Here is a 23,880-nt window from a genome sequence, read left to right as displayed (position 1 = left end):
ACTACTTTGCTTTAAATGCAGATTATATATTTATTGCAGGATTATTAGCAGGGAGCCGAGGCCGGATGGAAGAGTCCTTTCGGTGGTCGGGGGGAACTGACCCGTCCGGTCAGGCGGGACACCCGACTCCTCCTGAAGAGAGGGACCGTCTGAGATCCTCCAGACTCCGTACAGTCACAGGAAACAGAATGCTTCTACCCTTATGACTTTGGCAGGGGAGGGTATGAGAACCTCCAGCAGCTTCCTGCCCACGATTACTTCACTCTTCACGCAACCTGGTCCTTCCTGAGCCGATCGTCTGAGGAAACGTTTCACAGTTTCCACCTGCTCAGAGCTCTCAGTCAGCAGAATAATCATTACGCGCCTTTTTGTTATTAAATCACAATACACAAATCACAAAATCTACTTTTATATGCCAGTATTTATATGCCTTTCCTCAACTCTATTGACAGCTGATTATCATCAAAATATGCTTAAAATGGCTCTAAAACATACAGAAATGACCTATAACCTTTTAGCTCGGCTATCCAGTTTAAAGCCACAAAACATTTTTAAAAAGAAAATACCGCTCACATGCAAGATGATGTCACTTCCTGTGAGACCAGGCTGTAAAGGTGAGAAACAGTGGAGGAAATATTCATACTAATGGCCGTTTAAGTTGTTATTTTGAGATGCTAAGTTGTTATTTTGATATGCTAAGTCGTTATTTTGGGATGCTAAGTTGTTATTTTGGGATGCTAAGTTGTTATTTTGAGATGCTAAGTCATTATTTTGATATGCTAAGTCGTTATTTTGAGATGCTAAGTATTTGGAGAAAGATTCTCGATATTCTTTAGTTATGTACTTCTATAGTTGGGAGAAGAAACTCTGTTTAGTCAAACCAACGTGACATGAAACCAACATGAAAGTGACATTAGAGGCTCCAGTATTCTCTATTGCAGGTCGACTTGTTCTTGCTGTTTTGCAGCCCCGCCCCCTCTGACGTCACAGAGCGTGCTCAGCGTCAGTCACGTGTTCTCGTCGACGTGTTTCACAACCGGTTTTTCTGAGCGAGAGACTTCTGTGAGTGACACGTCACAGCGCAGCTGCCAATCAACGCAGAAGAATGAGGAGGTGCAGGGCTTCCTCCTCTTCCTCCTCTTCCTCCTCCTCCTCCTCCTCCTCCTGCTGTGTTGTCATCGGTCATGTGAACTCTCTCTCCCTGGTCCCGGTAGTCATGGACTGGATGTCGGGTCTCCCGGAGCCGCTGTGGGACGTCCCGCTGCCTCACCTGGCGATCCCAGGTAAATAAACACCTTCTCCTCAGCGATCAGCTGTTCGTGACGTCAGAGAGCGCGGGGACGAAGCAGGAAACGAGACAGAAAGTTTATATGAGAATTATAAAAACTATTGTTAGATAGATAGATGTATACTTTATTTATCCCCGAGGGGAAATCCGTTTGTCACAGTAGGAAGTAACTTATATATGAGACACAACAAATACAATCAAATACAAAATATCAGAAAAAAATCAAATTGAAATTAAAAATATCACAACAAATACTAGAAATGCTAAATACTCTAAACTAAACTAAACTAAACTAAACAAAACAGTACAGCGTACTAATTTAGGAAATGAAACAATAAAAGTGCAAATTTGCAGTGTATATGAAGTATATAAAGTCATTTATACTTTATTTATACTTCATTTATACTTTATTTATACTTCATTTATACTTCATTTGTACTTCATTTATACTCCAGAGGTCAGTGAAGGAGACCCTTAGTCATTAAATAATAAAGGCCTTTGAGACTTCACGATTATGGAAAATAATGTGGTTAATTAAAATATAAAATAACAGCCAGGAAGGGTCAACACTCAAAGTAATGTAGTGGAACCTTCTGGTCATTTATTAAACCAGAAAGTCTCTTTAGAGGAAACCCAGAGCACATTCCTTCTCTGGGGAATGAAACCAGTTCAGCGTGTGTCGCGTCCCTCAGGGAGTCACGACACCATGAGCTAATGAACCAGTGTGTGTGTGTGTCGCGTCCCTCAGGGAGTCACGACACCATGAGCTAATGAACCAGTGTGTGTGTGTGTCGCGTCCCTCAGGGAGTCACGACACCATGAGCTAATGAACCAGTGTGTGTGTGTGTCGCGTCCCTCAGGGAGTCACGACACCATGAGCTAATGAACCAGTGTGTGTGTGTGTCGCGTCCCTCAGGGAGTCACGACACCATGAGCTAATGAAGCAGTGTGTGTGTGTGTCGCGTCCCTCAGGGAGTCACGACACCATGAGCTAATGAACCAGCGTGTGTCGCGTCCCTCAGGGAGTCACGACACCATGAGCTAATGAACCAGCGTGTGTCGCGTCCCTCAGGGAGTCACGACACCATGAGCTAATGAACCAGCGTGTGTCGCGTCCCTCAGGGAGTCACGACACCATGAGCTACTGTCTGGACATCAACTCCCCGCTGGTGCCGTCAGAGTCAGACGCCTTCAGGCTGCTGGACGGACTCTTCTCCTGTTTCACCAGACCAGTCATCTTCAGATGGGCCACCACGCAGGTAGGTGTGTGTGTGTGTGTGTGTGTGTGTGTGTGTGTGTGTGTGAGACCCCCTACAGGATGAAGGTGGTATGCCGTGTATATAAATCCTCCTCTTCCTCCTCCTCCTCCTCCAGGATAAGAGCATTGAGGAGCAGCTCTCCATGGGGATTCGGTTCTTTGATCTTCGTGTCGCTCACAAACCCAACGACTCGTCCAGCGACCTGCGCTTCACACACGTCATCTACACACACCTCATCGTGCTGGTGAGGACACACACCTCATCTACACACACCTCATCGTGCTGGTGAGGACACACACCTCATCTACACACACCTCATCGTGCTGGTGAGGACACACACCTCATCTACACACACCTCATCTGCACACACCTCATCTGCACACACCTCATCTGCACACACCTCATCTGCACACACCTCATCTACACACACCTCATCTGCACACACCTCATCTGCACACACCTCATCTGCACACACCTCATCTGCACACACCTCATCTGCACACACCTCATCTACACACACCTCATCTACACACACCTCATCTACACACACCTCATCGTGCTGGTGAGGACACACACCTCATCTACACACACCTCATCGTGCTGGTGAGGACACACACCTCATCTACACACACCTCATCTACACACACCTCATCTCCCCTCGTCTTCCTCCCAGGAGACGCTGGCCTCCGTCTCCGTCTGGCTGCAGTCTCACCCGAAGGAGGTCGTCATCCTGGCCTGCAGCCACTTCGAGGGACTCGACGACAAACTGCACCGGTTGTTCATCTTGTCCCTGAGGAAGCTGTTCGGGTCCAGACTCTGTCCACAGGAGGTCAGGGGTTCCTTTAGAAACCACGGAGCGATTACTGAAGGGGCCTGTTGGTCACGAAGAGACACACAATAACTAAAAAGAGATGCAAAACTACTACAAAGACACATAAACAACCAGAATACACAAGTATGACCATGAAGAGACACTAAACAACTAAAAAAAGAAACACAAAATAACTAATAAGAGACACTAAACAACTAAAAAGAGACACAAAATAACTAATAAGACACACTAAATGACTAAAAAGAGACACTAAATAACTAAAAAGAGATGCAAAACTACTACAAAGACACATAAACAACCAGAATACACAAGTATGACCATGAAGAGACACTAAATAACTAAAAAAAGAAACACAAAATAACTAAAAAGAGATCGAAATAACTAATAAGAGACACTAAACAACTAAAAAGAGACACAAAATAACTAAAAAGAAATCGAATTAACTAATAAGAGACACAAAATAACTAAAAAGAGACACTAAACAACTAAAAAGAGACACAAAATAACTAAAAAGAGACACTAAACAACTAAAAAGAGACACAAAATAACTAAAAAGAGACACTAAACAACTAAAAAGAGACACAAAATAACTAAAAAGAGACACTAAACAACTAAAAAGAGACACAAAATAACTAAAAAGAAACACAAAATAACTAAAAAGAGACACTAAATAACTAAAAAGAGATGCAAAACTACTACAAAGACACATAAACAACCAGAATACACAAGAAGAACCACTAAGAGACACAAAACAATCATAATGTCGTCTAACAATCTGCCCGGTAACACAACTCCGTGTCCTCACAGGAAGCCGTGCTGACGCTGCGCAGCCTGTGGGCGTCCGGCCACCAGGTGGTGCTGTCCTACGACTCCCAGTGTGCAGAGAGCCACGCGGAGCTGTGGCCCGCCATCCCTTACTGGTGGGCCAACCAGTGCACGGCGCAGGGCGTCACCAGCTACCTGGACCGGAACAAAGAGCGGGGACGTCCAGGTGAGAGCCGCTCGCGCTTTCACGGTTTCCCCGTCCAGCAAGCATCACAGCGCTGTGCGTCTCTTGTGCGTCTCTCGTCTGTCCAGAGGGCTTCTTCGTGTCCGGCCTCAACCTGACGGCCGGCAGGTGTTACATCGCGGAGAACCCCAAAGAGTCGCTGCGGACGCTGACCTTCAGGAACTGGGAGTGTTTGAGGACGTGGCTGGAGGAGCAGGAACCGGGATCCGACCCCACGAGCCTCAACATCATCGCAGGAGACTTCCTGGGTCCAATCCCTCTCTGCCCGCTGGTCATCGCACTGAACCAGAAGCTACTGCGGAGGAAACGTTAAAGACTGCAAAGACAGCAGGAGTGGGAGATGCAAAACTACCAGAGGAGTGAGAGATGCAAAACTACCAGACACAAAAACACCAATAGGCGACGAAAAAAGGATTACAAAGAGATGCAAAATAAGCAGAGACAGAATACGACTACAAAGAGACAGAATACGACTACAAAGAGACAGAATACGACTACAAAGAGACACATTGAACCAGAAACTATTACGAGAAGATTGCCGTAAAACGTTTAAAAATAAGTTTTATTCCACGGGAACTGAAACCACACGTCCTTCTGCATCGTTTCCTCTCCTCGACACTTCAGAAGCTCGACATGAAGAACTAAGTTTCTGTGTTTGTGACTTTCAGTTTTGACTCCACCAGAACACGTTGTCGTGTTGTGACTCAGCTCTGATGTGTAATATGTTCACAACAATGTTACAGAATTATATCGTCAAATATTTTTAATATAATGTACAATACAGTCTTATTTCATGTTTGTGGATCAGTTTGCAGCCACGTCTTTTTATTTTTATCTCCTAAACGTGAGTTACGATTGTCGGGCTTTTCTTTCCCTCAAACACCGTTAGCCGACGACACAACGCTTTATCAACTCATCGATTGACAAAGAATCACAGAAAAAAACATTGAGAGTTTCTAGGAAATAATTTATTCAGCATTAAAAACACAAAAGACATCGGAGCCGTCGAGCAGCCCTATCGCCTTGCTAACGTTTAGCTAGCTCCGGCTAACGTTTAGCTAGCTCCAGCTAACGCCTGTCTGATCGCTACTGACCATGAGCAGCTCTCTCCACAAGCTGCTTCCAGCGTTTTCTCCAGAGATGATGATGATAATGATGAGTAGGGATCAGACGGGCGTTAGCCAGAGCTAGCTAAACGTTACCCAGAGCTAGCTAAACGTTACCCAGAGCTAGCTAAACGTTACCCGGAGCTAGCTAAACAGCAGTTGTTGTTGTTGTTGTGTAGCGTGAATTAGCCGACGAAGCCTTCCTCCCCGTCATCTGTCCGTGAACAGCTTCCTGTAGCGCCCGTACGCGGCGGCGCTGATGATGACCGTGACGACGGCCGATCCCTCGTCTGCGTCCACCTGCACGTCCTGGACGGCGGCCTCCTTGTACAGCCAGCTGCGGGCGAGAGACGCTCATTAACGGCCTCGCTGTAAAAGAACGGTATGAGGAGTATAGGACGGCCGTCACCTCAACTGAGGCGAGCGGAGGTCGACGCTGAGGTCCAGCGAGCGTTTCCCCGTCGACGTCACGATCTCCGCCTGCACCGCCGCGCTCAGGGCCTCCAGGCCGCGCCGCTCCAGAGCCGACACGGCCAGAGCGCCGGGCTCGCTGAGCCGGTAGCTGAGGCAGAAAGCGAGAACACAATTCATTGTTACGGCTGCAATTCAGTTATTTTAAATTCAAAGTTCTTGAGTACTTTTAAATGTGACATTTTATGGCTTTGAGATGTAGAGAAACAGTCTGTCGGGATTTTACAGGCTGCTGTTATTTCCCTTAGAAGGGACAGTGTGTACGGTCTAGTGACATCTAGTGGTGAAGTTGCAGATTGCAACCAAATAAACACACCTCAGATAAGCCCCTCCCCTTTCCAAGTGGAGAACTACGGTGGCCTAAAGGCATCTTTAGTACAACTAGGAGCTACTTTAATCAATACGGTTCTTTTTCATGACTAAATAAATTGATTTAAAAAACTTATGTAGAATCAAAAAAAAATTCAGAACAGTTATTTATAATTTAGATATAAATAAATATTGTTTCTAGAGCAGCAACAGTTATGTTTACAACAGCAGAGTCACTTTATGAAGTCATTAATGTTCACTTAAATACATCTGTTAAACGTGTTAATGAAATAAATACATTTCTGAGTGAAGTTTATGATCGATGATAATCAATAATGAAGAACATGATTCCTCCCGTCTGCTTTGTCTGAAGTTCACAAGAACAAAGTTAGATAAAAAGATTTATTCGCTTGTTTATAAAAAAAAACTTTTGGTTGATCTTTCGTGCTGTGCTTGTTTAAACATAGCGGATTGATTTGGGTTTCACTTTCTTTTACCATCCCGTTTAGTTTCAGTCGCATCCCGTCCTTCAGGTAACCTAAAACATGAAAGTCTTTCTCTCTCTCTCCGTTCTGGCTTCTGTAAAAACATGGCGGACTCCGCCCTCCGATGCAGATGTGACGACCTCATTGTAAGATACTAAACTCCTCCTCCTGAATGCGGCACACTGGCCCTTTAAGGGCAAAGTTACACGTCTTACTTGTCGACGAGGTCCGTTTTGTTGTGGACTTCTATCATGGAGCTCATCAGCCGGTCGGGGATCTGCATGTTCTCCAGGACTCGGAGCACGTTGGCCTTCTGGTTCTCCGTCTCCGGGTGGCTGATGTCTCGGACGTGGACCAGCAGATCCTGCAGGACGAGACAGACGAGTCAGCGCCTCCCCGAGCCCCTGCGCCGCCGCTCGCCGGGGGAAACCCCTACCGAGTGCTTGATGTCCTCCAGCGTGGCGGAGAAGGAGTCGATGAGCCGGTGGGGCAGCTGGGACAGGAAGCCGATGGTGTCCACGTACAGGACGGTCATGTGACTGGGCAGCCGGCCGGCGTGCACGGTGACGTCCAGCGTGGCGAACAGCTGGTTCCTGGGCTGCAGGCCGCTGTCGCCCGTCAGCGCCTTGATCAGCGTCGTTTTCCCTGAGCAGAGACGAGAAGAAGAGCTTTAGGTCGACGTCAGCAAACTGCTAAATAATTTGACTAAAATTAGAGATAAATAAAAGAATATTGCATCAGTAAAAATCTTTTTATTTCCTAATCAATCGAATTGTGCGTTGTTATGCAAATCACCATGATAGATGACTTGAAGGTGAAAGAAAGTCGTTGATGATAATACATATTTTAGTTAATTTGCTAAAGGCCTATTAAAAATAAAAATAATTAATAATTGCAAATACAAAAAAACTATTTCTGAACAATTACCGGTCTAGTCCACTAGAGGGCGCTGAGCAACAATTAGGACACGTTTTTCTCACACACTTCTCTTTTTTTAACTTAAAGAAGAAAAAAAAAGGAACTTTCTTTTGGTACGTGTCCCTACTTTTAGGAACGTAAAAACATAAAGTCTCTACAGTGTTTTGTCCGCTCTGGGCTACTGTAGGAACATGGCGGACTCCGCCTCCAGGTAGATGAGAAGAACTCAATCTAAGTTTACGAAAACCCAACGATTCATCGTTTCAGGTGATTAAACACTAAAGAAAACAAACGTAGTTATGAATAATAGATAAATGTTCTAATAATAAATCACCCTAAATGTTCGACACTGTTCCTTTAAGGATAAACGTTTCTGTTCTGAGAGATTTCGCCGGTGTTTGACGGGCAAAAAACATTTTGCTGCAATAAAAACGACTCAAGTCGGAAAACTTTATCTCGTCCGATAAAACACACGCTGACAAAATGCAGTCATTTTTTTTAATCGCAATATATTGCAATGTTTGATATCGCGAAACGTTTAAAATTGATACTTTAAAAACAATACTTACTCCCGGGTCGGTAATAAATCGCAATATAAATCGTGATATTACCGTGATTATTATGCCCTGACTAAATATATAACACAACATGTTTAAATAACATGAATGTTTATATAACACAACATCTCCCGTCTCACCACAGTTGGTGTATCCCAGCACGGACACGGTGGGGAACTCCTTGTGACGCCGCTGCGATCGCAGCAGCCTCCTCTTCCTCCTCAGCGCCTCCAGCGCCGAGCGGATCTTCATCTCCCGCTCCCTGAGCAGCCGCTGCTGGACCTCCATCAGCGTCTCGCCTGACGGACCAATCAGCAAGCGGGGTCAGGGGCTGGGCATCCAATCAGACGCGAGCGTGCGTGTGTGTGTGTGTTTGGGGGTGTGGCTTATTTACCCGAGCCTCCGATGTACCTCGCCCCCCCGCCCTGCTGATCCAAGTTCACCATTTCATTTCTCAGACGAGATCTGCCACCATGAAGACGTTTTAAAAAACAAAAACACAAGTGGATGATGGGAAAAAAATAAAATAAACAAATAAAATATAGGTCAGCGTTACCGTAACAACGGGATCTCCGCCAGAGAGATCTGCAGCTTGGCCTCTTTGGTTCTGGCGTTGCAGCGGAAGATGTGGAGAACCACCGAGTATCTGTCAAACACCTTGACGCCCCACGCCTCCTCGAACTCCCTCTGGAGGAAGACGTGCACGAGAACGTAAAGGACCCCACCTCTCTCTCCTGACCACCAGGGGGCGACTCCTCTGGTTGTATAGAAGTCTATGCTTCATGTGTTAAAGCTGCATTCTCTCTCTTGACCACCAGGGGGCGACTCCTCTGGTTGTATAGAAGTCTATGCTTCATGTGTTAAAGCTGCATTCTCTCTCCTGACCACCAGGGGGCGACTCTTCTGGTTGTATAGAAGTCTATGCTTCATGTGTTAAAGCTGCATTCTCTCTCCTGACCACCAGGGGGCGACTCCTCTGGTTGTATAGAAGTCTATATAAATGACTCTACTTCTCTCTTGATTTATTCCTTCAGTAAACATTGTAAACATGAGTTTATGTTTAAGCATGATGTTAATTTTACTCCTCAGTCCATATATGGTCACTTCCTGTTCACTGGTTGCAAATAAACAAAATGGCCACCGCCAAAATGCCGCACTCGAGGCTTCAAAACGTCATGGTGATTATGTCCACTTCTCATTCTTGTGACACCTGAACAGTAACGTCAGAAAGAATCAGAACCAGAGAACAGAAAAACACAATAAATATATAATAAAACACAATAAAGAGTTGTCAGTGCAGCCGGCTCACCTCGGACAGAGGAGACAGCCGCTCCACATTCACAAACACCGCTGTGACTCCGGCTGTCTGCCGGATTTTATCTGCAGGCAGAAAAAGAAAACGTGATCCATATCCCAATCAATCGATCTGCTGAGACGTGCGCGTGCACCGCTGATCGAACCTGTCAGGATCTGGAAGTTTCCTTTGCCGAATATCTTCTTCTTCTCCGGGGTCTTGGTGGACAGGACCAGCTGGTCCACCACGCTCCAGCTGTCCAGCGCGTTCACGAGCCCCACGGCCTCGGCCATCATCAGCTCCGCTGCAGGGACAACCACAGGTGAGATCACGTGCACGCGCACACACACCTGAAGGAAGGGGCGTGGCCTACCTGTGGTCAGGTGCTGCTTTCGGCTGCCCCACTTCACGTTGGGGTGAACCACGAACACCCTGTGCTGCTGGGCCCCAGCGGGCGCGTGCACGCGAAACAGCTCGTCCACCTCGCTGTCATCCATGACGTCATCATCATCTTCAGCATCCTCATCTTCCTCGTGCAGAACGCCGCCGCTGCCGCTGAGGTCGTCCGTGTCCCTCCACGTGCACGCGGAGAGCGTGAACGCCCTTGGTTGTGAGGGACACGCGGCTCTGACCGCGGACGGAGGGAGCGCGCGGGGGAGTCCGTCGCAGGTAGCTGATGACGTCATGCAGGTGTGCGCGCGGCGCCGCAGGAGCGGAACCCCCGCGGAGACGAGCCTCCTGAGCGCGGCCATGCTGCTGTCACTCAGACACGCGCACCATGGTCGGTGTTTGTTGTTGTCACGCTAGAGGAAGGGGCCACCGCGCATGCGCACCGTGAACGTGTTCTTCTTCTCGCTCACTGAAGAGCACGAAGCAGCCTGGGGAGAACAGCGCCGCCTGCTGGTGAGGCGGTGCACCGTCATCATATATTTATGTTTATATTTATAGAAATCCCCCCTTATTTTAGGTATCTTTTATTTTATTTTGAAATCTATATTTTTGAAATCTATAAAAATATAAATAAAAATATATAAAATATATATATCCTAAAACAAGTGAAAAAAGATATATATATTTTATATATATTTTTATTCATATATTTTGTATATATATATTCGATTTTTGTATTCATAATTACTAATTAATATATATATTTTAATTGTATTATATTATTTAAAGTTACTACAATAACTTTAGCAGTTGAGCCCGGGACCCCCACTGACTCAGACACTTTCTTACAGTTACACACATTTTGCACGTCTTTTCTCTATTAATATACAGTTGACACTTTAATATTATATTTGTTTTAATGTACTGTCATTTGTATTTTATTGTACATTTTATTTCTAATTTTTAAATAACTTCCCATACTATTGCAGGAGACAGTATTGTGTTTATTGATGAGCACCACTATGGCCAAATCAATCTGTGTGATTGTGGCGGAACCTAGTGGACAGCAGTGGTATTGTTCCTGAACACCAGACGCCCTTAACATCTCCTTTACTTCAGCAGGCCTTGACAGGCGGTTGATGACGTCACGTGAGGGCGTGTCCCACCTGAAAACGGGTTCAACAGGTACCAGCTTGTGTGACCTCACAGGATGAATGCAGACGGACCTGAGAGACTTTATTATATTTAAAGTTGTTTCTGCGAGAGAATCTCTTGACTTCTCTCTGATCAGCTCTCTTTAAAACACTAAAAACACCCCGAGGATCCATCAGATGCCTCAACGAGCCGCAACATGACCGGTGGCTTCACCCATCGAGAAACAAGGTGTGCGCGTGAAGGGGAAGAGGAAGAGGAGCAGAGGAGGAAGAAGGCGGGGTCGTGAGCTCAGAGCGGTGATGGGTCCGTGTTGGCGCTGCGGGTCTTTGGGGACTTGGTGCGTCTTTGGCGCACAGACGGCGCTCCGCTGCGGACTGCTGCTCGGCCTCCTGGCGCTCTGCGCATGTCTGGGTGAGCCGACTGATACAAATACATCAAGTATTCACATCGAGTACTGCAGTTACAGTACTGTGGTACTCTGTTACTGTACTGCAGTACTCTGTTACTGTAGTCCTGTTACTGGTCCTGGTCCTCTATAGACCTCAGTCTAGTCCTGGTCCTCTCTAGTCCTCAGTGTAGTCCTGGTCCTCTATAGACCTCAGTGTAGTCCTGGTCCTCTACAGACCTCAGTCTAGTCCTGGTCCTCTGTAGACCTCATGTAGTCCTGGTCCTCTATAGACCTCAGTCTAGTCCTGGTCCTCTGTAGACCTCATGTAGTCCTGGTCCTCTATAGACCTCATGTAGTCCTGGTCCTCTATAGACCTCAGTGTAGTTCTGGTCCTCTATAGACCTCAGTGTAGTCCTGGTCCTCTATAGTCCTCAGTGTAGTCCTGGTCCTCTATAGACCTCAGTGTAGTTCTGGTCCTCTATAGACCTCAGTGTAGTCCTGGTCCTCTATAGTCCTCAGTGTAGTTCTGGTCCTCTATAGACCTCATGTAGTCCTGGTCCTCTATAGACCTCATGTAGTCCTGGTCCTCTATAGACCTCATGTAGTCCTGGTCCTCTATAGACCTCAGTGTAGTTCTGGTCCTCTATAGACCTCAGTGTAGTCCTGGTCCTCTATAGTCCTCAGTGTAGTCCTGGTACTCTATAGACCTCAGTCTAGTCCTGGTCCTCTATAGACCTCATGTAGTCCTGGTCCTCTCTAGTCCTCATGTAGTCCTGGTCCTCTAAAGTCCTCAGTGTAGTCCTGGTACTCTATAGACCTCATGTAGTCCTGGTCCTCTCTAGACCTCCATCAGTAACCAGACCACCAGAGAGAAGATGGTCTGGTTCTAGAGAGTTCTTCTTAAAGCTCCTCAACGGAGCCACCGGGTCGGAGAGACACTACCACTTTCGTCCACAGGGGGCGCCAGAAGCAACACTAAGATAAAGTTCCTTGTAGTAACTTTAAGTACAGTACTACCGTGCCGTACATTTTCTACCTAGGCCTTCTGTGGCATCTGATATAGTTTACATAAATATGTGCATGATGGGATGCTGCGTCATTAACGGAAAATGCATGTAGTCCACATCAGCAACCAGTCACATTTAGTTATAACAAAACATGACAACATGACCAGAAGAAAAGATATTCATTATTTAATAAAAACAATACTGTGGCGGTTGGCTCAGCTGCAGAGGGAACGGAGCGAGGGTGTGGTTCAGGGAACAGGTGCTGGGATGAGGTGTCAGGTCAGCCTCAGCTGGGGGCAATTTGTGTGCGTGTCTCTCCTGTTAAAACAGGAGTAGCATCTTAGGAACGGGAAAGAGCGTTGAGCAGAGGCGTGGCCGCAACAGCTGTTACAGGCGGGCGCGCACAGCTGATAAATAAAAGCTATTAAAAAATCGCAAATCCTAGTGTTGTCCTTTGTGCTGCCCGAGACTCGCGCGGGTAACGGAGGTTTGTTACAAACACATGAACACAACGCAGATAAAAACACAAAGCAGTTCACTCACCAGATGCTGTTCACTTAAAGGCAAAGTCCATCCTCCTCTCTTTGTCAACAAACAGTTCAGTGACGTGGTTGTTCAGTTTATTGGTGCGCTTCAGCTCCAGTAACAGCTCCTTCTCGATGGTCATGGACCAGTGAGGACAGCCTCCAGTTTTAGGGCTGAAAATGTCCGCTGGACAGTGGAAGTCGATATTAGGATCATCACAAATCCACCAGCAAGTTCGTTTCTCCTCCTTCATCCATTGAGTGTTAAAAAACTACACCTCTTATGTTTCAGCCTGAACACTTCTTACTCCTACTGAGTCATGCTAGCAGCTAGCTAGCTTTCTGTTGACTGAAGTCACGCTGGCCCACTGACCAATCACAGCGCATGTTAGTGCTGACGCCACCTCACAGGCGCTGCACGTCAAAGAACACGCCCACATGTCAAACTAAAGATCTGATTGGTTGAAGACTATGACATCACGATATCTTCTCCATATACTTTAATCTACAAAGACCAGCTAGAAGCGCTCTGCTTCCATAGAGACACAGAGGTGAAATGTGATTGGATGAGAGCTCTCCTTAAAACCAGCTGCACTAGAAGCAGCGCTGCAGGCTGAAGCAGAGCAACAGAGGAAGACAGGAGCTGTGACATGAGAACATAAGCTAATAGGGAACAATAATTATAATACATGTAGTGTATTTGTGAAAAATGTAATTATAAAATAGCTATAACTTTGTGATTCTGTTTCGGCCAACAGAGGCTTAGATGGCAGTGCTTAGCTTAGTACAGTACTAGTAAAAGTACTCGGTTACTCTCCACCACAGTGAGCCTTTACTGTCTTGTCCCGCCTGTCTGTCCTCAGAGGAGAAGTGCATTCTGGGTATCATGGGCCAGCCGGTTTTGCTGCCCTGCCTCCAGCCCCAGATCACGTCCTCGGTGAACGTGACCATCGAGTGGCGGCGAGGCGAGGATCTGGTGCTGCGGTCCACGTGGCGGGCCGACGGCGTGGTGGAGGAGTGGAGCCTCGACGGGGCCGCGACCCCGCCGGACGCGCCGCTGACGGGCAACCTGTCCCTGCAGCTGCCGGGGCCGGAGCCCACGACGCGCCGCCTGCGCTACAGCCTGCGCGTCGCCTCGCAGGAGAACCAGAGCGCCGAGCTGTGCAGCGTGTGCCTCCAGACAGCAGGTCAGTGCTTTATATATATTCATATAACTGTGATCAGACGAGTGTCAGATGAGTATTTATTGTTTGTATGTATATATATATATATATATATATATATATATATATATATATATATATATATATATATATATATTCTTTTTTTTAAATATATATATTCTTTTTTTTAAATATATATATATATATATTCTATATTTTTGTGTTTCCTTATTTATATTTAATATATATATATATATATATGTGTGCAGACGAGTATTTCTATATATATTTTCTTTTATAAATATATATACATATTTCATTTAAATAAATATATATATTCTACATATTTTATTTATTTATATATGTATGTATTTTTTTAAATATATATATATATATATTTAAAAAAATATATATATATTCTATATAATTTTATTTTATTTATTTATATATTTATAATCTTAATATATCAGTGGCGGGCCGTGGGTTTTGTACTTGCACATTCAGTGGATCACTTTGTGATTCTGTTTAGGCCAGCAGAGAAGGCTTAGCTTTATATAGCCACTGCTATATATATATATATATATATATATATATATATATATATATATATATATATATATATATATATATATATATACTGTATATATAAAAGTGTGTGCAGACAAGTATTTTTGTATATATATATATATATATATATATATATATACACACAAAAAATTAAAAATACATCTATTATATATATATATATATATATATATATATATTATTTTTTTTCCCGGTGTCTCTTCCCTCGCAGCCAGCTTCAGCTCCCCGCTGCTGAGGATGGAGGCGGCGGCGCTGCCGGGCGGCGAGACGGCTTTCTGGTGCCACGCCAGCGGCGGCTTCCCCGAGCCGGCGGTGTTCTGGCTCGTGGACGGTGGCGCGGCGCCCGAGGGCTCCGTGAGCACATGGGCGGCGCCGCTGCCGGACTCGCACCGCTACAACGTCACGAGCCGGCTGGCGCTCAACGTGTCCGGGGACGCCAGCGTGGCGTGCGTGGTCCAGAACCCGTCCACCAACGAGACCCTGACGTCCATGCACGGTGAGCGACCCGTCCGGGGATTTGAACCCGCGACCCCCCACGTCCAAACCTAACCCGCTTCCTGTCTGCTTCCTGTCGCTGCCCAGGCGGCGCCAAGGTGACGGGCGGCCCCGTGGTGACCAGCAGGGCCGCGGAGGCCATGTGGATCTTCAGCACGGCGCTCTGCGCGGTGGTCGGGGTCCTGGTGACGGTGGGGGTCGTGTACCAGATCCACCTGGACCGCATGAGCAAGAGGAAGAAGCAGGAGTTCCAGAAGCAGCAGAACAGAGGTGGGTCAAGGTCAGGGGTCTGGAGGAGAAGTCACCAGGGCGTTACAACAGTTCAGATTGTACCGTAAAAGTGGGTTACGGGTTACAAGCCGCCCCTACCTCCGGTCAGTGTCCCCGCTGTAGCAAGCTAGCAGCAGCTGCTGCTGCCCGCGTCCCCTCTGCCCAAGTCGGGTGTTGAGCCGGGCCTGGTCCTGCTACCTTCGGTGGTTGTCTGGGAGCTAGCGGAAGTTAGCGGAGAAGTAGCAGAGCGCTAACAGGAGCCCCAGCTGGCCACAGCGGGGCGCTAACGGGCACACTGACCGAAGGTAGTAGCGGCTCGTAACCCGACTTTTACGGTAGTCCCAACTAAATGCAATGAGGAAAACGACTACATTTTATAGCGTGTGGCGGGAGGAAGCTGACCTGAAGTCAGCCGATGCTTCAGTATCAGGTGAGCGACGGTGGGTTTGGTCTTTTAACAGGTTACCATTCCTGTAAAACTCGCCTAAAGCGCCGATCCAACGCTTACTGAGATATCAGCGATGCTGGAGGTCAACGGTAAATTGACACTGCCGCTGTTTTCCAAATTTTCAACTTTTTCTTTTGACTTTTAAGTAAAAAAATAAGGATTGTGGGTCAGAATGGCCAAGAAAAACACACTGTTCTTACTGTTTTTATGACTGTTTATTTATATTACTTGATCTTTTATTTACTATGTGTCTCTGCTGCTGCAATCCTGCAATTTCCCCACTGCGGGACTAATAAAGGATTATCTTATTTGATCTCATCTTAAAATGAGACTGGATGCAGAAGAACATGATTGTACTGTGTATTAAAACACACTAAATGTTTTTATGGCAGAATAAAAAATCTAGAAAATAAAATGCCCTAATGTGGGACGAATAAAGTATAAAATGAATCCTGAAGCTCAGCAGATGACGAGATGTCGTCTGGCGGCCCTTCAGGGGCCTCGACCCTCAGGTTGGACACGAGTGCGTCTCATGAGCTGCTTTATGAGCGGTATCAATATTATTCATTTATCTAGTTTAACATCATGATGTCTGAACACGAGTTCAACAAAAAAATCTGTATTACATAATAAATGCGACGGGGAATAAAAAAACAATAAAGCACAAAGGATTGTTGATTCCTTCGATGAAGAATAATGTAAATAAATAAATGTTAAACATCGCTCTTCGTTCAGGAAACAAGAAGAAGAGGAGGCTGGAGGAGGAAGAGGAGGAGGTGAAGCTGGAGAGGAAGGAGACCGACGTGTGAAACGTTCACTTTCCTGACTCCAGGAACCGAGCACTGACTGTAAATACTGTTTCATCAACGTCCACCACGAGAGGGCGGGGCTTAAAGACGGAGGATGAAGGTTTAAAATATATATATATATATATAAATATAAACACACACGTACACGATACTTCCTGTTTCAATAAAGAGACTCAACCAAAACGCTGCAGAGTTTTATTTACATTCAGAGAGATTTTTACATCGGGGAAGAACATTTCAATCAACACGATCTTTTTTATCATTTAAAAATAAAATGTGTTTTTCATCATGAAAATGTTTGATTTCCAAAATTATGAACTGGATTGAATCTGGTGATTATTTTATTATTATTAATCCATTCACTGTTTGTTCAACAACATTTTGTAAAAGAGTAAGAAGTCCGTCGTGTTTCTTTAATCTCAAGACGACGACGTCCTGAAATGTTTCTTCACCTCAGATGTTGAGTTCTGTCACACAAACATTCACATTAAGAATCTGAGTTATTACTTTTATTTATGAAAAAATTACTCAAACGTTAAAATATAGGTTAACGAGTCTTTTTGGTATTTCTTTTAACCTGAACCCCGGCTCGACACCCGACTCGGGCAGAGGGGACGCGGGCAGCAGCAGCAGGGAGCTTGCGCTGCTGCTAGCTTGCGCTGCTTCTAGATTGCGCTGCTGCTAGCTTGCGCTGCTGCTAGCTTGCTACAGCGGGGACACCCACCACAGCTAGAAGCGGCTTGTAACCCGACTTTTACGGTAATGTGACTTTTTGAACAACTTCTTGAGTACCTTCTTCTTCCTCCGGCGGTCACGTGACCAGCTCTCCTCCCGGCACAGCGGTCATGTGACCAGCTCTCCTCCCGGCACAGAGGTCACGGCGTAGAGGTCGTCGCGCCGCTGAGCCGTGACGGGGATCTGCTGCCGGATGTCGGCCAAGTACTGCAGGTCTGGGATCAGTTCAGAGCAGAACACGCTGTACTTAACAAAGGCATTCGGGCCGGGTGTTCGATGCCGATGAACCGCTCCTCTACTCACCCACGTCGGCGTAGATGACGGCCTCCTCCGGCCCGGCCTTTGAGATCACATCTCCCCTGAAGACGCACGAGGATCATTAAATACATATTCATATACCCGCTATGACGCTAACATGTTAATTACACGTTAATTAATCTGTAATAACTCAAACAACATCGCATGAAACACTGCAGCGCTCACACTTAAAAAGAAAACAAATTGAAGAATTAAATTATCATTTTCAAGATGAGCGCTGAGATTAATTTCTGGGTCACAGACAGAAGGACGGAGGAGATAAGAAGACAAGGAGGCGAGGAGATAAGGAGGCAAGGAGACGAGGAGATAAGGAGGCAAGGAGATGAGAAGACAAGGAGGCGAGGAGTTGGGGAGACCAGGAGGCAAGGAGACCAGGAGACAAGGAGGTAAGGAGACAAGGAGGTGAGGAGACGAGGAGGCAAGGAGTGAGAAGACAAAGAGGCGAGGAGACTAGGAGGCTAGGAGGCTAGGAGACGGGGAGACTAGGAGGCAGTACCAGGGGTTGACGACGCTGCTGTGGCCCCAGGCCACGTAGGAAGACGTCTCGTCTCTGGCTGGAGACGCCGTGGCAACGAACACCTGGTTATCCAGAGCCCTGAGGAGACAAGGAGACAAGGTCACATGACGAGGGAGTAAACTGTCTTTAGAGGCTCCTTTAGGAAGGAGGAGACAAGGAGACGAGAAGGTCACATGATGAGGAGGAAACTGTCTTTTTTATTTTCATCATACTTTGATTACTTATTTATTATTATACTTTTTACTGACGTCTCTTATTGTCGCTTCGTCCACTTTGCTGCTGTGGAACTAATATCATGAATATTTTAGCTCATCATATTGAATAAGAACGTTTTAGAACCAGGGTTCTGTGTTTAAGAGAACAACAGAATGACCCTGTGGAGGTTCTGGTCTCACCGGCCTCTCTGCAGCAGCTCCCAGTGAGCCGGACCAGTGGTCATGTTGAAGGCTCCGGGGTAAACCAGCAGCTCACAGCCTGAGGACACACACACACACACACACACACACACACACACACACACACACACACACACACACACACACACACACACACACACACACACACACACACACACACACACACACACACAGGTTAGCTCGGCCTTGCGGCCTCAGAGAACCTCCCCTAGAGAACTTACCCTAGAGAACCCCTCCCCTAGAGAACCCCTCCCCTAGAGAACCTCCCTAGAAAACCTCCCCTAGAGAACCTCCCTAGAGAACCTCCTAGAGAACCTCCCTAGAGAACCTCCCTAGAGAACCTCCCCTAGAGAACCTCCCTAGAGAACCTCCTAGAGAACCTCCCTAGAAAACCTCCCCTAGAGAACTTACCCTAGAGAACCCCTCACCTAGAGAACCTCCCCTAGAGAACCTCTCCCCTAGAGAACCCCTCCCCTAGAAAACCTCCCCTAGAGAACCTCCCTAGAGAACCTCCCTAGAGAACCTCCTAGAGAACCTCCCTAGAGAACCTCCCCTAGAGAACCTCCCCTAGAGAACCTCCCTAGAGAACCTCCTAGAGAACCTCCCTAGAGAACCTCCCCTAGAGAACCTCCCCTAGAGAACCTCCCTAGAGAACCTCCTAGAGAACCTCCCTAGAGAACCTCCCCTAGAGAACCTCCCCTAGAGAACCTCCTAGAGAACCCCTCCCCTAGAGAACCTCCCCTAGAGAACCTCCCTAGAGAACCTCCTAGAGAACCTCCCTAGAAAACCTCCCCTAGAGAACCTCCCTAGAGAACCTCCCTAGAGAACCTCCTAGAGAACCTCCCCTAGAGAACCTCCCTAGAGAACCTCCCCTAGAGAACCTCCTAGAGAACCCCTCCACTAGAGAACCTCCTAGAGAACCCCTCCCCTAGAGAACCTCCCCTAGAGAACCTCCTAGAGAACCTCCTAGAGAACCTCCCATAGAGAACCTCCTAGAGAACCTCCCCTAGAGAACCTCCTAGAGAACCTCCTAGAGAACCCCTCCCCTAGAGAACCTCCCTAGAGAACCTCCCCTAGAGAACCTCCTAGAGAACCCCTCCACTAGAGAACCTCCCCTAGAGAACCTCCTAGAGAACCCCTCCCCTAGAGAACCTCCCTAGAGAACCTCCTAGAGAACCTCCCCTAGAGAACCTCCTAGAGAACCTCCCCTAGAGAACCTCCTAGAGAACCTCCCCTAGAGAACCTCCTAGAGAACCTCCTAGAGAACCTCCTAGAGAACCTCCCCTAGAGAACCTCCTAGAGAACCTCCCCTAGAGAACCTCCCCTAGAGAACCTCCCCTAGAGAACCCCTCCCCTAGAGAACCTCCCCTAGAGAACCTCCCTAGAGAACCTCCCTAGAGAACCTCCTAGAGAACCTCCCCTAGAGAACCTCCTAGAGAACCTCCTAGAGAACCTCCTCACCTCTGCGGCTGTAGAGCTGAGCCAGCTCAGCAAAGCGCATGTCGTAGCAGATCCCCACGCCGACCTTGCAGAACGCTGTGGGAGGGAACATTAAATTATTAAAAACATATTCAGAGAACAAAAGCTATCTGTAATAACTCAAACACAACAGCGTATGAAACAATGCGGCGCTCACAGGGAACGTTCCCACTTTACTTATGTTGTTTGTTCCTGCAGATAATACGACTTAAAAGGAAAGTTTAATGCTTTTCCTTATTTTTCCATTCATATTTATAACGTTACAATGTCCGATATTTATTTTAAATGAGGCCAAAGTGGAACATAATAAAGCATGGAGCAGTGTGTTCTGTGGGAGGAGCCACAGAAGGGGGCGGGGTCAAAGGGCTGGCGGAGAAGGGACTCACGGGTCTGGAAGGTGGACAAACGGCTGCCTGGACTCAGAGTCTCAGACTCCTGGAAGCGGATCTTCCCTGGAACGTCGATGTCAAACAGGTGAATCTGGAAAGAGGAAACAATGAGGAAAACCCCGTGAAAGAGGAAAGACCTCCAGACTGAAGACCAGCACAGACCAGCACAGACCAGACCAGCACAGACCAGCACAGACCTTCCTGTGCTTGAGAATCAGCTCTCCGTCCGGCCCGAACACTGTACAGCTGTTGTAGAGCTTCCCTCCGTCTTCCTCAGGGATCGAACCTATAGATAAAATAATAAAAAAATAAATAATATATATATATATATATATATATATATTATTATAATATATATAATATATTATATATTGTAATGTAATAGATGCTTCCTACCTCCCACCAGATACACCTTGTTCTCCTTGGCGGTCTCAGACAGCAGCTGGGTGGACTCTCCTGGGATCCTCTCAGCGTACTGGGAGAAGAAACTGGTCCCATAGGGAGAGTTGAAGCATTCCTGTTAACGACAGGTAGACACAGCAGAGAGAGAGACTCTCATTATGAATTATTAATTAATCTAATGTTCTCACTGAGGCGACCGTCCACTTCAGGAAGGTGAAAGAAACACAGCTGACGTGTCTTTTAGGGCGACTTCAGCCGAGGAAACCAGACGCAGAACCCTGAAACAACTTCAACTCTGTGTTGGTTCTAGCACCCCCTGTGGACTAAAGAGGTAGTGTTGGTTCTGTTGCCCCCTGTGGACTAAAGAGGTAGTGTTGGTTCTAGCACCCCCTGTGGACTAAATAGGTAGTGTTGGTTCTGTTGCCCCCTGTGGACTAAAGAGGTAGTGTTGGTTCTAGCACCCCCTGTGGACTAAAGAGGTAGTGTTGGTTCTAGCACCCCCTGAGGACTAAATAGGTAGTGTTGGTTCTAGTGCCCCCTGTGGACTAAAGAGGTAGTGTTGGTTCTAGCGCCCCCTGTGGACTAAAGAGGTAGTGTTGGTTCTGTTGCCCCCTGTGGACTAAAGAGGTAGTGTTGGTTCTAGCACCCCCTGTGGACTAAATAGGTAGTGTTGGTTCTGTTGCCCCCTGTGGACTAAAGAGGTAGTGTTGGTTCTAGCACCCCCTGAGGACTAAATAGGTAGTGTTGGTTCTAGTGCCCCCTGTGGACTAAAGAGGTAGTGTTGGTTCTAGCGCCCCCTGTGGACTAAAGAGGTAGTGTTGGTTCTAGCACCCCCTGAGGACTAAATAGGTAGTGTTGGTTCTAGTGCCCCCTGTGGACTAAAGAGGTAGTGTTGGTTCTAGCGCCCCCTGTGGACTAAAGAGGTAGTGTTGGTTCTAGCACCCCCTGAGGACTAAAGAGGTAGTGTTGGTTCTAGTGCCCACTGTGGACTAAAGACATAGTGTTGGTTCTAGTGCCCCCTGTGGACTAAAGAGGTAGTGTTGGTTCTAGTGCCCCCTGTGGACTAAAGAGGTAGTGTTGGTTCTGTTGCCCCCTGTGGACTAAAGACAGTGTTGGTTCTAGCACCCCCTGTGGACTAAAGAGGTAGTGTTGGTTCTAGTGCCCCCTGTGGACTTAAGAGGTAGTGTTGGTTCTAGTTCCCACTGTGGACTAAAGAGGTAGTGTTGGTTCTAGCACCCCCTGTGGACTAAAGAGGTAGTGTTGGTTCTAGTGCCCCCTGTGGACTAAAGAGGTAGTGTTGGTTCTAGTGCCCCCTGTGGACTAAAGAGGTAGTGTTGGTTCTAGTGCCCCCTGTGGACTAAAGAGGTAGTGTTGGTTCTAGTTCCCACTGTGGACTAAAGAGGTAGTGTTGGTTCTAGCACCCCCTGTGGACTAAAGAGGTAGTGTTGGTTCTAGTGCCCCCTGTGGACTAAAGAGGTAGTGTTGGTTCTAGCGCCCCCTGTGGACTAAAGAGGTAGTGTTGGTTCTAGTGCCCCCTGTGGACTAAAGAGGTAGTGTTGGTTCTAGTTCCCACTGTGGACTAAAGAGGTAGTGTTGGTTCTAGTTCCCACTGTGGACTAAAGAGGTAGTGTTGGTTCTAGCACCCCCTGTGGACTAAAGAGGTAGTGTTGGTTCTAGCACCCCCTGTGGACTAAAGAGGTAGTGTTGGTTCTAGTGCCCACTGTGGAATAAAGAGGTAGTGTTGGTTCTAGCACCCCCTGTGGACTAAAGAGGTAGTGTTGGTTCTAGTTCCCACTGTGGACTAAAGAGGTAGTGTTGGTTCTAGCACCCCCTGTGGACTAAAGAGGTAGTGTTGGTTCTAGCACCCCCTGTGGACTAAAGAGGTAGTGTTGGTTCTAGTTCCCACTGTGGACTAAAGAGGTAGTGTTGGTTCTAGCACCCCCTGTGGACTAAAGAGGTAGTGTTGGTTCTAGTTCCCACTGTGGACTAAAGAGGTAGTGTTGGTTCTAGCACCCCCTGTGGACTAAAGAGGTAGTGTTGGTTCTAGCACCCCCTGTGGACTAAAGAGGTAGTGTTGGTTCTAGTTCCCACTGTGGACTAAAGAGGTAGTGTTGGTTCTAGCACCCCCTGTGGACTAAAGAGGTAGTGTTGGTTCTGTCGCCCCCTGCTCCTCTCAAACATGATATACATCTTTCCTCCTCTTCCTCACCGGAAGCAGCACCAGCTGGCTGCCTTTTCCCGCTGCCTCCTTCACCAGCTTCCGGGCTCTGCTCAGGTTGTCCGCCTTGACGCTCGTGACGTGCAGCTGGACCACCGCCAGACGGAATTCTGGGTAAACAAGACAGTTCGCTGCAACTTAACGACACTTGGAGCAGTTTACGGCCTGCTGACGACGTTAAAACACAACATCCGGTTTCACGTGCACCTCAACGAGCTACACCTTCACAATGACGCACATTCATAACGTACTTACTGGACATGGCTTTAGCTGCAGAGGACATGAACGCGCAGTCCAGAGAGCACACCGGGCACCGGATGAACGTTTAGTTTTTCAAAATAAGAGCGCAACGTGAGGGACGGTCCGGTACAACAAAACAATACGAGACAAAACATTAACAATGAACTCCTGGAGGTGGAAGTGACTTGCTCCGCTATCTTATAGGCAGACTACGACACATTGCTGCAGCTTCCGCAATGTTAAGAACCTTTATTGTGAAGTTTAGCGGTGACGTTGCGTAAACAGGGAGGGGGCGGGGTTTCTTCAGCCAATCAGAGCCACAGCTTGAAACACTAGTTTAAAGTTAACATACTTGACTAAACATTAACATACTTGATGCTGCAGGGTTTACTCATTAAAAACAT

At 47.0% G+C, this 23,880-nt stretch overlaps 4 protein-coding genes across 7 annotated transcripts; 2 read left to right on the top strand and 2 right to left on the bottom strand.

The window, feature by feature from the left end:
* Nucleotides 1–1,179: 1,179 nt before the first annotated feature.
* Nucleotides 1,180–4,737, top strand: plcxd1.2 (phospholipase C, X domain containing 1, tandem duplicate 2). Of its 2 annotated transcripts, none has more exons than XM_079221251.1 (6): nucleotides 1,180–1,283; nucleotides 2,411–2,547; nucleotides 2,663–2,791; nucleotides 3,224–3,376; nucleotides 4,187–4,370; nucleotides 4,457–4,737. In XM_079221251.1, the coding sequence occupies exons 1-6, from the start codon at nucleotides 1,217–1,219 to the stop codon at nucleotides 4,699–4,701; spliced, it is 915 nt and encodes a 304-aa protein (XP_079077377.1). In that variant the 5' UTR covers nucleotides 1,180–1,216; the 3' UTR covers nucleotides 4,702–4,737. The 2 variants fall into 2 exon arrangements, with proteins under 2 accessions (XP_079077377.1, XP_079077376.1); XM_079221250.1 differs by having other exon boundaries at nucleotides 3,221–3,376.
* A 142-nt stretch (nucleotides 4,738–4,879) lies between these two features.
* Nucleotides 4,880–10,287, bottom strand: gtpbp6 (GTP binding protein 6 (putative)). The gene is made up of 10 exons (XM_079221249.1): nucleotides 9,902–10,287; nucleotides 9,695–9,832; nucleotides 9,544–9,614; nucleotides 8,791–8,921; nucleotides 8,629–8,699; nucleotides 8,375–8,533; nucleotides 7,196–7,404; nucleotides 6,975–7,123; nucleotides 5,904–6,056; nucleotides 4,880–5,831 (listed from the first exon to the last, which is right to left on the bottom strand). The coding sequence occupies exons 1-10, from the start codon at nucleotides 10,278–10,280 to the stop codon at nucleotides 5,705–5,707; spliced, it is 1,587 nt and encodes a 528-aa protein (XP_079077375.1). The 5' UTR covers nucleotides 10,281–10,287; the 3' UTR covers nucleotides 4,880–5,704.
* Nucleotides 10,288–11,127: 840 nt separating this feature from the next.
* Nucleotides 11,128–16,934, top strand: LOC306738573 (ICOS ligand-like). 2 transcript variants are annotated; one of them, XM_079220447.1, is made up of 5 exons: nucleotides 11,128–11,484; nucleotides 13,856–14,179; nucleotides 14,952–15,236; nucleotides 15,323–15,505; nucleotides 16,689–16,934. In XM_079220447.1, exons 1-5 carry the CDS (start codon nucleotides 11,373–11,375, stop codon nucleotides 16,760–16,762), a joined length of 978 nt encoding a protein of 325 aa, XP_079076573.1. In that variant the 5' UTR covers nucleotides 11,128–11,372; the 3' UTR covers nucleotides 16,763–16,934. The 2 variants fall into 2 exon arrangements, with proteins under 2 accessions (XP_079076573.1, XP_079076574.1); XM_079220448.1 differs by lacking the exon at nucleotides 16,689–16,934 and adding an exon at nucleotides 15,967–16,060.
* A 9-nt stretch (nucleotides 16,935–16,943) lies between these two features.
* On the bottom strand, nucleotides 16,944–23,634 carry nit2 (nitrilase family, member 2). 2 transcript variants are annotated; one of them, XR_013771021.1, is made up of 11 exons: nucleotides 23,492–23,634; nucleotides 23,228–23,346; nucleotides 21,013–21,133; nucleotides 20,814–20,902; nucleotides 20,614–20,707; nucleotides 20,210–20,284; nucleotides 18,728–18,806; nucleotides 18,312–18,410; nucleotides 17,801–17,856; nucleotides 17,555–17,712; nucleotides 16,944–17,229 (listed from the first exon to the last, which is right to left on the bottom strand). XR_013771021.1 is itself a non-coding variant. In XM_079220446.1 (10 exons), the coding sequence occupies exons 1-10, from the start codon at nucleotides 23,517–23,519 to the stop codon at nucleotides 17,606–17,608; spliced, it is 867 nt and encodes a 288-aa protein (XP_079076572.1). In that variant the 5' UTR covers nucleotides 23,520–23,634; the 3' UTR covers nucleotides 16,944–17,605. The 2 variants fall into 2 exon arrangements, 1 of the variants encoding a protein (XP_079076572.1); XM_079220446.1 differs by having other exon boundaries at nucleotides 16,944–17,712.
* Nucleotides 23,635–23,880: the final 246 nt, after the last annotated feature.

This window comes from Taurulus bubalis (genome assembly GCF_910589615.1).
Source record: "Taurulus bubalis genome assembly, chromosome: 7".
In the NCBI taxonomy this organism is placed as follows: Eukaryota; Metazoa; Chordata; class Actinopteri; order Perciformes; family Cottidae; genus Taurulus; species Taurulus bubalis.
This window is presented reverse-complemented; position numbering and strand designations above follow the sequence as displayed.

Excerpts from the sequence above, each read along its gene's own strand:
- plcxd1.2 (XM_079221250.1), top strand. The coding sequence starts at position 1,217 with ATGGACTGGATGTCGGGTCTCCCGGAGCCGCTGTGGGACGTCCCGCTG. Across the intron at positions 2,792-3,220 it reads ACACACACCTCATCGTGCTG|GAGACGCTGGCCTCCGTCTC; the intron begins GTGAGGACACAC and ends TCTTCCTCCCAG. Across the intron at positions 3,377-4,186 it reads CCAGACTCTGTCCACAGGAG|GAAGCCGTGCTGACGCTGCG; the intron begins GTCAGGGGTTCC and ends GTGTCCTCACAG.
- gtpbp6 (XM_079221249.1), bottom strand. The coding sequence starts at position 10,280 with ATGGCCGCGCTCAGGAGGCTCGTCTCCGCGGGGGTTCCGCTCCTGCGG. Across the intron at positions 9,833-9,901 it reads AAAGCAGCACCTGACCACAG|CGGAGCTGATGATGGCCGAG; the intron begins GTAGGCCACGCC and ends TTGTCCCTGCAG. Across the intron at positions 8,700-8,790 it reads GCGGAGATCCCGTTGTTACG|ATCTCGTCTGAGAAATGAAA; the intron begins GTAACGCTGACC and ends TCATGGTGGCAG.
- LOC306738573 (XM_079220447.1), top strand. The coding sequence starts at position 11,373 with ATGGGTCCGTGTTGGCGCTGCGGGTCTTTGGGGACTTGGTGCGTCTTT. Across the intron at positions 14,180-14,951 it reads CGTGTGCCTCCAGACAGCAG|CCAGCTTCAGCTCCCCGCTG; the intron begins GTCAGTGCTTTA and ends CTTCCCTCGCAG. Across the intron at positions 15,506-16,688 it reads CCAGAAGCAGCAGAACAGAG|GAAACAAGAAGAAGAGGAGG; the intron begins GTGGGTCAAGGT and ends CTCTTCGTTCAG.
- nit2 (XM_079220446.1), bottom strand. The coding sequence starts at position 23,519 with ATGTCCTCTGCAGCTAAAGCCATGTCCA. Across the intron at positions 18,807-20,209 it reads TCAGCTCTACAGCCGCAGAG|GCTGTGAGCTGCTGGTTTAC; the intron begins GTGAGGAGGTTC and ends GTGTGTCCTCAG. Across the intron at positions 17,857-18,311 it reads AGCAGCGTCGTCAACCCCTG|GGGAGATGTGATCTCAAAGG; the intron begins GTACTGCCTCCT and ends GTGCGTCTTCAG.